Source organism: Geospiza fortis, unplaced genomic scaffold (assembly GCF_000277835.1).
Source record: "Geospiza fortis unplaced genomic scaffold, GeoFor_1.0 scaffold485, whole genome shotgun sequence".
NCBI lineage: Eukaryota > Metazoa > Chordata > Aves > Passeriformes > Thraupidae > Geospiza > Geospiza fortis.
Window position 1 is genome coordinate 656,403 of NW_005054457.1, and position 11,314 is coordinate 667,716.

At 54.4% G+C, this 11,314-nt stretch overlaps 1 protein-coding gene across 3 annotated transcripts in view; it reads left to right on the plus strand.

Annotated features, from left to right (window-relative positions):
• NDEL1 (nudE neurodevelopment protein 1 like 1) overlaps positions 1–11,314 on the plus strand; it is a 19,630-nt gene that overhangs the window by 7,905 nt on the left and 411 nt on the right. For 2 of the 3 annotated variants that reach the window (XM_031062690.1, XM_005427855.3), the window contains exons 5-10: positions 559–695; positions 2,622–2,795; positions 3,693–3,784; positions 5,786–5,937; positions 10,036–10,806; positions 10,999–11,314. The exon at positions 10,999–11,314 is cut by the window's right edge and continues 411 nt beyond it. In XM_031062690.1, coding sequence (XP_030918550.1) covers positions 559–695; positions 2,622–2,795; positions 3,693–3,784; positions 5,786–5,937; positions 10,036–10,123 — 643 coding nt within the window. In that variant the 3' untranslated portion in view covers positions 10,124–10,806; positions 10,999–11,314. Of the gene's footprint in view, positions 1–558; positions 696–2,621; positions 2,796–3,692; positions 3,785–5,785; positions 5,938–8,644; positions 8,680–10,035; positions 10,807–10,998 lie in introns of all 3 variants that reach the window. The other variant, XM_005427856.2, reaches the window with a different exon arrangement.

An 11,314-nucleotide genomic window follows, 5' to 3' on the forward strand; every position in this document is an offset into this window, starting at 1 on the left:
AAAACAATTTCACATGCTGGGTAAACAATTCTCCAAATCACATTCCATAGCAGCAAAAGATGGAGAAGCTGAAACTTGTCAGCTTCTCAGGAGAAAAGATCCTGACAAAAGGATTTTTCATAAAATATGTCCGTGACACTCGGGCACTGATTAATGCTCAGCTTTGGAACATGGCTGGGGGGAAAAGGAGCTCTGGGCTGGGGGAAAAGGAGCTCTGGGCTGGGGGAAAAGGAGCTCTGGGCTGGGGGAAAAGGAGCTCTGGGCTGGGGGAAAAGGAGCTCTGGGCTGGGGGAAAAGGAGCTCTGGGCTGGGGGGAAAAGGAGCTCTGGGCTGGCTCTTCCCCACATCCTTGGTACATCTCTGAGAGCCAGATGCTATCATGTTTTTCTCATCCTATTCTCCTGTTTCTTTGATTACTCCTTTCTAAGCAGCATTTCCATGGCTTTCATATGCTTCCCTTGAACATAGCCCTGCTAACATTTTCCTTCTGTTATGCTTCTGAATAAGCTTTTATGCTGGCTGAGCTGAAGAACCTAATATTCTGGATTTTGTTTCTAGGGCAACAATAGTTTCATTGGAAGACTTTGAACAAAGGCTGAACCAAGCTATTGAGAGAAATGCATTTTTAGAAAGTGAACTGGATGACAAGGAGTCATTGCTGGTCTCTGTACAGAGATTAAAGGATGAAGCAAGAGGTATGGCTGGTCTGGTTGGTTCTGGCTCCTGGTGCAGGGCTGGGTTGCTGAAAGAGATGTGCAGCAAGCAAAGCTCGTGTTTCTAGAAAGCCTCACATGATGAGACTTGAACTGCATGCTTCAGGTTTTACTAACACTGTGCTCTTTGTATGTCCCGTGTAGCCAAAAAGAAAAAATTTCCTCATTTAGGGCAGAATTAATAATAGATGAATTCAGGGTTTTTAACACAAAATACTCTGTTTGACAGATGTAAGAGAATTGAGGAAGTTGCTTCACAAGTTCCTCTTGCTGTGGGTTTATAGGAAGGGAAAGCACAGCAAATGACAGGGAAATACAGGATAAATGATCAAGTAACTCTTAAAAGAAATCTCCTGCGTTCCTTCTAAGCCCCTTGGAAATTGCCTTGAATATATTATTTAAGATGTTCTGGTAAAGGCTGTGTTCAGACCTGTGGGAGATGTTTGGGATGGTGTTCTGGGACAAGATCAGGAGTTGGGGATTCCCCAGTGGATTTCACACTGAGGATGCTGGGGAAGCATTTTTACTGGTGCTGTAAACTGATTTCTCCAACAGTAGAGGTTTCTGCTCATCAGCCTGTGCTGGTGGTTTACAACTTTGTTCCCTAAATGAAGCTTTCTAAAATATTTTCTCATTTAAAGCCTGGAGCTGAGTGCAAGAACACACCTGACAGCAGGCTGGCATTTTTTGTTGTTTTTCTCCTTTAGGAACATTTTTGAAGCAAGTTTGTGCCCCAGAAATTGAGAGCTTTATTCAAAGCACAGGGATTTTGAAATAAACGTGAAGAAAGAAATTTTCTGAGGGGGTATATGTATTGTAATGTGAGATTATGGCAATAAAACTGGAAAAACCAGCAAAACCCAGGGGACTGTGTTCTAGAACACTGGAGCAATCAGCAAAACAGACATCTTGTTTCTTAAATGAGTCATTTGGACATTTTTAGCATTTGTGAGTTGTTCCCTCTGGCAGCAAGCAGGAACAGTAGCCTCTAAAAGAACTGTCCAACTCAAATATGAAATCTCTGATTGAACAGCCTCAGATCCTAAAAGAACTGGTACTGTCCAACTCCAGTATGACATTTCTGATTGAACAGCCTCAGATCCTCTTCTGGGAGCCCAGGCAGATTTTCACTTCAGCTCTGCTGTTTTACCTAAAATCAGCTCTAAATATTTGTTACAGCTTAAAAGCTGTGATGTGCAGGTAATTTTGCTTTTGTACCAGATTGAGGAATGAGGAATAAGAGGTCTGTGAAAATGAAGCTGCTCTGCCCAAAAAGGAACAACTCACTTGGAATGTTTGTTTGCATCTTTCTGAGGATTTGAGAGATCATTGCTGGGCTGGGCTGGGCTGGGTGTCCTTTGGACTGCCCTCCAGTCTGATCTTTTACTTGTCAGGGCATCAAGAAACTGGGTGCAACCCTTGGGCTGCCTTTGGCTTGTGTGGATTATTAACTGGGAGGAGAATGTAGGGAAGGGGAAGCACAGGAACAGGTCACTGCTGCGTTCTCCCAGGCTGGGTTTGAGCAGGAGCTGGGCTCAGCAGCAGCAGCAGCAGCTCCTCTTTGTGTCCAGCTGCAGTTTTGGGAACGTGGAGCTCACTCTGCAAAGGGGGAGAAATCCTGATGTAAATCAGCTGCCCCCATGCCAGAGACAGGAGCTGTGTGAGGCAGGCAGGGCTGTTTGCTCTGGGATAATGGGGTGGGATGATGGGATGGGATAATGGGGTGGGATAATGGGATGGGGCTGCTCTGAGGGGTGTCCCCACTCCTGAAGGAAGAAGCAGCAGGCACTAACCCAGAATTATTGGGAATTTGCTGCTGCTGCCCCTCCCAAATGAACGGAGTGTTTGTGAGTTTGCCAATCACTAATATGGGATTTTGTGGGGTTTTTTCCTTCTCTCAACCCTCAGACCTGCGGCAGGAGCTGGCTGTGAGGGAAAGGCAGCAGGAGGTGACCCGGAAATCAGCTCCCAGCTCCCCCACTCTGGACTGTGAGAAGATGGACTCAGCTGTCCAGGCCTCTCTCTCCTTGCCAGCCACACCCGTTGGAAAAGGATCAGAAAATAGTTTTCCCTCCCCAAAAGGTACCATCCATACCAATGGGGTCTGGTTGTGCTCCTTAAGGAACCAGAGGTTGACATAGGGTGTGGGTCTCACACACTTACAGGTGTGTGTGTGATCCCAGGGCAGCAGCAGTGCATTTCAGGAGTAAATAGCCTGGCAGAGGCTATTTACTCTTAAAGCTCAGCTTTGGAACATGGCTGGGGGAAAAAGGAGCTCTGGGCTGGGGGAAAAAGGAGCTCTGGGCTGGCTCTTCCCCACATCCTTGGTACATCTCTGAGAGCCAGATGCTGTTGTGTTCTTCTCATTCTTTTCTCCTGTTTCTTTGATTATTCCTTTCGAAGAAGCTTTCCATGGAGGACAGTGAAGCTTGGGCACTGCCTTTGGGGCAGGCAGGGGTTTGCACCCTGCACTGGGGCCCTGAAAATATTTGGGAATGCAGGGGAGTGCAGGGACTGATAATTCTGCTCAGTGGGCAGCAGCAGTGGTGGGTGAGCAGGGTCAGGAATTGTGAGTCTCTGTCACCACAGTGACTTCTCCAGGGTCCTGTTTCCTGTGTGGGGCAGTGGGATCTCAGTGCAGCCCCTTTCCCATCTGGAGGCTGTGGGCAGTCCCAGGGATTAACAGTGGGTGTTGCAGAGGCAGCTCTGGCTGCTGGGATGGATTGCAGTCAGTAGCCTTGCAGATGGAGAGGGCATGAACTCTGCTGGGGGGGCTGATGGCAGCCAGGGCAGGAATTAAGCTTTATCATCCTCACTGCCTAGTGATCCTGCAGTTACTGTGGGTAATTGCATGAAATGTCTGCAGCAAGACTGTAGATATGTTTGGGGTTTGTTTTTAATGTAGAAGCTGATTTATTTAAATTTTTGAAGAACCCGAGCTGTGGAGGAGTGAAGTAATGAGAGGTGTCTGTGTTGCAGCTATACCAAATGGGTTTGGAACCAGCCCACTCACTCCTTCAGCTCGAATATCTGCACTCAACATCGTGGGAGATCTGCTACGCAAAGTGGGGGTGAGTGCTGAGCTCTGCCCCTCCCTGGGGCTCCCGTCCCTGTGCTCCGTCACAGCACAGCCTGGGCCCTGCTGGGTGCATTCTGGAGCTGCCAAATCATCCATTCACTGCATTCACTCATAATGCATTCTTTTCAAAATTATTTTGATTTTTAAAGCCTGATCCTATGGTTCTGAATCCAATTTGGGATGACAAAATTCACATTTGGAATAACGATTTTTCAAGTGCTGGGTTAGACACTGCCAACTTGTTCTTACCTTAATTGGGCCTGCAGCTTCCTCTGCCTGGGCTGCAGAGCTGGAGCTCAGGCCCTGGGTGAGCAGGAGCTGGGATCTCCCTGCCAGGGTGGGACAGCTCCTCTCCCATGGAGATCTGCCACAGATACTGAAAGAAAAGCCAGCCTGGAAACCTTTGGTAGGAAAGTGAGAAAATAAATGAGGAGAAAGCCAAATGCTCCCATCTGTGGCTGGTGGGGAAGTGAAATGCATGAGCCTTTAAAGGGATTACACTGTCAGCAGAGCAGAACTGCTCTAAACATCTGCTGCAGTGCTGCTCAGGACCCAGGCTCTCCCCTTGGAAGCAGAAATGACTTTGGAGCTGCCAGGAGCTGCTCTGAGGAGGCTGGAGTGGGAGTGGAGCTCAGGGCAGCTGTGGCTGGCTCTGCCCTGTGCCCCTGGAGCCTGCCAGGAGCTGCACTGCAGACACTTCTCACAGTTGTTTTAGCAGGCTTGGACATGACAAACGCCCTGGCTGCTCCTCTGAGAGCTCAGGCCTGGTTTGAAAGGGCAGCAGGACAGCTGGGGGTTAGCAGTGACACGTTTCACAGGGGATCATTGTGAGCAAGAGTCTGCAGGGGATTTGGGGAGCTTACTGCCAATCCCTGTGATTACTCTGCCAGGACAGGAAATGCCAAATAAGCAAGCTCCAAATAAGCAAGCTGCTCTCCAGCCTGCCTGAGCCACACTGGCCCTGGGACAGGGCTCTGGAGCACTTAGAGGCTGCTCAGTTATCTGGGGCTGTGCCCCATCCCAAGCTTTGCAATCCTGTCTCTGCAGGAGGTTTCCCCTCTGCTTCCCTGCCTGCAGCTGAGACAGGGCTCAGGTGACCCTGCCTGTGGCCAGGGGACAATCTGTGACACCCAGAGCTGCCTACAGCTGCCTGCATAGTCCATAACCCCTAAATAAACTTCCAGGGATTCCTAGGAGTGTGCCCAGGGCTCACTCACCTGTGGCAGCATGTCAGTGCCCTCCTAATGGAGTATTCTGTGCAGAGCAGGAGCAAAGCCCACATTTGGGGAGATGGATTTCAGTCCCCAGTGCAGGCATTTGCAATGTTCTGAAGGCTGTGATGAGTGAGGGCTGTCTGGTACACCACGTGGATCTCCAGGATAAGGTGGATACTCAGCCTCTGATGGGGGCAGGAAGGGCAGGTGATGCTCTGGACTAAAGGACAGAATCAGGATGTTGCTCCTCCTTCCACTGGCACTTTACATGGGGAGGGGGAAAAATCCTCACCAGGCCTGTTTGGAAGAGTGACAGTGAAACTTTAGAAATTGACTTTATTTTGCAAGCCAAGATTAAGAACGAAATTCCAGGAGGCATTGTCCTGGTAAAAAAAACAATTTTCTATGTGCACAGCTTGAGGATTTTGCTGTAGGCTCTCAGTGCTCTGATCAGCTCAAGGCAGCTGCTGAGGCAAGAAGTTTGGGTAACTTCTGCTAGGATTTGGCTTCCTTATCTTGGGTAATTATTTCAGAGTTCATCTGTTCTCAAATCTGAGCCCTCGTGGAGCTGAGTAATGTCTGGCAGTCTGCATCAGCATCTGTGTGTTTCCTTTGTGGTGGGGTGACGAGGAAATGACAGCTTTGTTCCCATTTTTTTGCCAAGGGTGATCACACTGGAGTGCTGATCATGGCAACCTGGGGCTCATCAGCAGTGAAAAGAATACTTCCCTCTTCATGGTACCACTTCTTTAACACTGTTCTTTCCTCCCCTTTCACAGGCCTTAGAATCCAAATTAGCTGCTTGCAGGAACTTTGCGAAGGACCAGGCATCACGGAAATCCTACATTTCAGGGAACGTCAGCAGCGCCGTGCTGAGCAGCAACGGCACCAAGTACCCACACCCAGGGCACACGTCCTTCTTTGACAAGGGGTGAGTGAGGCAGGCCCTGCTGTGCCCTGGGGGAGCCCTCTGGGGCACTGCTCATGGCCCCTCCTTTGCCCCCACGGCTCTGCTGTAGGAGGAGCAGCTCGTGGAGCAGGGGCTGCAGGGATTTCTGTGAAGCAGAGAGTGAAGCAGGTGTGGGGTGGCAGTGCCAGTCTTGCCCCATCTCCTGTTGCCTGTACCAACCCCAGGCGCTGAGGAATGAGCCCTCTGAGGGCATCTGCCCCATCTGGTGGCTGTACCAACCCCAGGCAGTCAGGAATGGGCATCTGAGGGGCAGAGGAGGGGGTGCCCAAGCTGCAGGTGTGCTCTGGGGAGGTGCAGAACCACAGCTGGAGATTCCCTCTCAGAGCTGAGGGCAGGCAGGGATGTTCTCTGGAAGGAGGGAGGGAGTCCTGGTGCTCACACCCCTCCGAGAGGGGAGGGATGAGCCGCTGGTGATGGAGCTGTGGCTCCTCCCTGCTGTGGGCCAGCCTGGGAGCAGGGATCGCTGTCCTGGGAGCCAGGAGCCCGTGTGTGTGTGTGTGTGTGCTCAGAGCTCCCTCTGGGATGCCGGCAGTGCTGCTGCAGGAGGGATTCCCCAGTTCCTCGCTGCTCAGGGCCGCAGAGCTGGAAAGCACAGGGTGCTCCAGTGGTGCTGAGGGCAAACAGCCTCCGTGCTCCCTGTGTGTCTTCATGTTACCATTCAGTGCTGATACTCAGCACTTCCTCAATCCTGCATTTATTTCAGAGAATGAAACCAGGTGGTTCCAACCTGGAAGTGCCAGAGCAGCCAGCTGGGCTCCCCACATCCATCCTCAGTGGGGCTGTGAGGGGAGCAGGGCAAGCTGCATCCTAAAAACGCACTGGGAGCTTCTGCAGCCGCTGGTGTTTGGAAAGGAAGGATTCAGAGCCTCGAAATCACGTGCAGATCAGCGTTTGGGGCTGTGTGAGCTGCAGGGCTGGGCTGGGCCTCCCCAGCAGGGCTCCTGCAGGGAGCAGGGAGGTGCTGGGGGATTATGGCAGCTCCTGGCAGGCAGCAGGGCTATATTGAGGTGTGCTGGGACAGTAAGCTGATTGCTCTCTGGGCTGGGGGTCACTTTTAATTATGCAGATTGTCATCACACTCCTTGGCAGGGCTGGCTGCCTGGAGGGAGGAGCAGGCTGGGAAGGCCTGGGAGGAAATGCTGTGGCAGAGCTGAGGGTGGGAGTGGGCAGGAACAGGGCTGGAAGTGTTCATGTGCTTATCTGCAAGTGGCCAGAGGTGCTGCACGGCCCCACTGTCCTGTCCTTGTCCCCTCAGCCCCTGGGCTGCCCCAGGCTGTGCCTTGAGGCACTCTGTGCCCAGCAGGGCTGGCAGTGCCCGTGCTGTGCTCCAGGGCTGCTCTGGAAAGCCTGGCTGGGCCCTGGCAGCTGGGCTGGGGGAGCAGCCCTGGCACAGTGTGAGTGTGCCCTGCTCCAGGTGTGAGTGTGTAACAGTGACCCAGGTGTGAGTGTGACCCTGCTCCATCTGTGAGTGTAACCCTGCTCCAGGTGTGAGTGTGTAACAGTGACCCAGGTGTAGGTGTGACCCTGACCCAGGTGTGAGTGTGTAACAGTGACCCAGGTGTGAGTGTGTAACAGTGACCCAGGTGTGAGTGTGTAACAGTGACCCAGGTGTGAGTGTGTAACAGTGACCCAGGTGTGAGTGTGTAACAGTGACCCAGGTGTGAGTGTGTAACAGTGACCCAGGTGTAGGTGTGACCCTGACCCAGGTATGATTCTGCTCCCCCTGTGAGTGTGCCCTGCTCCAGGTGTGTTTGTAACCCTCATCCAGGTGTGAAAGTAGCTCTGCTCCAGCTGTGAGTGCAGCCCTGCTCCACTCTGCAGTCACTGCCGCAGCAGCAGCTGGTGCTGGGTGCTGGGTTGGGCACAGATAACTCGGCCACACCATTACAGCTGTCACAGCTCTGTTTGCTTTCCTCCTCTGCCATTTCACTGAAATCCCTGACGTGTCTCCAGCTCTTGTCAAGCCCCTGCTTTAGGGGAGGCCTGGAGCACAGCAGGGCTTGCACCAGGGCTTGGCTGCAGACCTGGGGCAGTCAGGGTTTATCTGCTTGTTCAAAACTCAGCAGTGTCTGGTGATTCCTGCAGATTTGTCCCTTCAGGAACATGCAGGTTCTGTCCAGATGCCAGGCAATGGCAGAGCAGCACCTGAGGATGGTCCTCAGGATGGATACTTGTATCTTGCTGTTGTAATTATTGTTAATTGGTTGTTAATGTCACTCCAGTGTTGTCCAGGAAGCAGAACTGCTCTGGGCTCTGCAGGGCCCTGGACAGCCAGCCTGAGGTGCTTGTTCCCCTTCCTGCAGTCCTGACTGTCCTCACAGCTGATGTTTATTCTTGGCTGGTTTTGTGACTCCCTTGGGCTTTGTTTTAATGAAGGAGCTGAAGTTCAATGTGAGAAGTGCCTGTGCTCACACCCAGCAGCCAGAGGTGTCTGCACTGTTCCCCCAGGCCTGACCACAATACCAGGCTGGGGAATCCGGGTTGTCCCAGTCCCTGGCCCATGGAAAGGCTCCCTGGGAGAGGGGAGCTGTGTGTGGCTGTGCTGTGCTGCCCGTGCAGAGCAGCCTCGCTGTGCAGAGCTCACACAGCACAGCTTTGCTTGGCACAGCTGCTCATTGCTCAGGAATGTCATTTTTGTGTGCATAAACTTTCCCTTTCTCTCCACTAGGCGTGAGAAGGTCATATTCCCCACCTTGGTCATGGGTAAATGAATTCATTTGCACTGATTGGCTGCATGGGGTGTAACCTGGGGCTTGGGGCAGGGCTGGGGCTCTGCTAACTGCACGAGCTAGTTGGTAGTGCCACACTAATGGGCCCTGATCAAAGCCTGAGTGCAATTGCTCTTTCTCCTGACTTGAAATAAACCTCTCTGCTGCTGTGACCTGTTGCAAACATAAGCCTGAGTGCCGCTTGCTTTGTTTAATTCTGTTTAATACTTCCATAAGTGCATGTTTCTGATGGCACTGGTCACAGCAGGGGTGCAGGGCAGGCATGGATTCATGGATGGAGTTCATGTGGAAGGTTTGCCCTGTGCTTGGGATTTTCCTCCAGCGTTTTGTGGCTCCTGCCCTGCTGGTGTGCAGTGGCGTGGTTGTGGCTGGCAGGAGAGCAAACAAGGGCACAGGGAGGGGACAGTGTGGGTGGGGACAGCAGTGTCCCTGCTCTGTGTCACTGTCCCTGCCTGCCCAGCTGGGGCAGCTGGAAGCACCTGGGGCAGTTCCAGGAAAATCTTCCCCTGAGGATTTGTTGGATACTTAGAGCTGAGGGAGTCTTGGGCATGAGGTGCTAAGTACAAAATACAGCTTGAAATGCAGATTAATGATTAATGAGTCCAAATTAGTAATTAGGGCAGAGAGTGGTTGGACATGGACACAAGCCCATGGCACTGCCGGGACAGGCAGCCAGAAACATCCCTGAGGAGTCAGTGCAGGGACATTTCCAGCAGGGAGTGCTGCTCCTGGCTGGCAGATGTGTCAGAGCACGGGTGGAAAAGCTGCTGGACCCACAGGCTGCTGTGGGAAGGCAGGAGCTGCACAGCTCCAGCAGGACACCGGGGAGGGGGAGCCTCTGGATGCTGGGAGCCTCCTCTGCAGCCCAGTGGGGATTGAAGGGCACAGAGCCAGCTCTGCTGGGCTGGGACACTGCTGTGAGAGTGTGTGTGAGTGTGTGTGTGTCCCCTCTGGGCACAGGGACACGGGGCTGTGACACTGCTGAGTGTGTGTGTGTGTGTGTCCCCTCTGGGCACAGGGACACAGGGCAGTGCCTTGGCTCCAGCACAGGGCACTGTGTGCCAGGGCAGGGACAGGTGGGGGTGCCCTGAGGGCTGCCCTGACCCTGCCCAGCCCCTGCTGAGCCCCAGCAGCCTCAGGCTCTGTGGCCACTCGTCCCCCTGGCACCGTGACCTCGGCCAGGCTGTGCCAGCTCCAGCCTGGCATAGGCACTGACCTGGGGCTGTCCTGCCCTCCTCGCAGGGATGGAGGAGGGAAGGAGGGAGGAGCAGGGTCAGTGCAGTGCCTGTGCTGGCTGCTGCTCCCCTAACGGGCTGTCTCTTGTCCCCAGGGCAGTGAATGGCTTTGACCAAGGGCCCCCCGGCCTGGGGGGCTCCCGCCCGTCCTCGGCACCGGGAATGCTCCCCCTGAGCGTATGAGCCCCCAGGGCTTGGACTTGGATGCTTTTCTCATCACACCTCGAGAAGAACTGCTCCTGATTCCTGCCCATTGCCACCCCATTGCTGGAACATGGCCTGAGAGGAGACCCCGAGCCCACGGCCCTCCATGTCCTGTCAATACAGTTTGTTTTCTGCTCTCGCTGTAGTGGACGTTCTCTGCCCCGGCCCCACCAGCTGCCACCTCTGCTGTGCTTGGGGACAGTGACTCCTGCTGTGCTTGGGGACAGTGACTCCTGCTGTGCTTGGGGACAGTGACTCCTGCTCTGCCTGGGGGCCAGGCCCAGCCTCGCCCCCTTGACTTTCCCTCTCCTCTCACTTAGGTCTGACAGGGCCTTGTCCCCTCCCCTGCCAGGCTCCCCTGTCCCTGTCCCCTGCCAGGCCCTGCAGCTGCTGCTCTCAGAGCTCCTGGAAGTGCCCTGGGGTGGCCCTGGGGCCATTGGCACTTGGCATCAGCCCCAGGTGCTGTCTCAGGGGCAGCTGTACCCCGGGCAGTCAGAGCAGGGCTGGGTGAGCAGCTCCAGCCTGGCCAGGCCGGGTCCATCCCCGCTGGACAGCTGGACACACACTCAGAGCCAGGCCCTGTGCCCACCCCAGCCCCCCAGCTGGGCCTGGCATGGCTGGAGCAGGGTGGGCAGTGCTGTGGCCAGGGGCTGTGCCCTCAGGTGTGCCCAGGGCCCAGGGCAGTCAGAGCAGGGCTGGGTGAGCAGCTCCAGCCTGGCCAGGCCGGGTCCATCCCCGCTGGACAGCTGGACACACACTCAGAGCCAGGCCCTGTGCCCACCCCAGCCCCCCAGCTGGGCCTGGCATGGCTGGAGCAGGGTGGGCAGTGCTGTGGCCAGGGGCTGTGCCCTCAGGTGTGCCCAGGGCAGGGCTGTGCCCTCAGGTGTGCCCAGGGCTGCCCCACAGCTCCCTGGCCCTGCTGGCCTCCGTCCCTCACCCCACTCACAGTGACCCCATGGGAGCTTTAGGAAGCTGCTGCTCCCCTGGCCCCAGCAGCCCCCTGCCCGTCACCCCTGTGCTGTAAGACTGGACTGTGCAGCCTCACCTGGGGGCTGCTCCGACACTTTGGGGCGACTGAACCTTGTGGGTCTTTCCAGCAGCACGTTTGTGTGGTTTCTCTGTCCATGTGCCTCAGAGTCAGTGGATTTTTATTCTGATGCAGAAAATGGA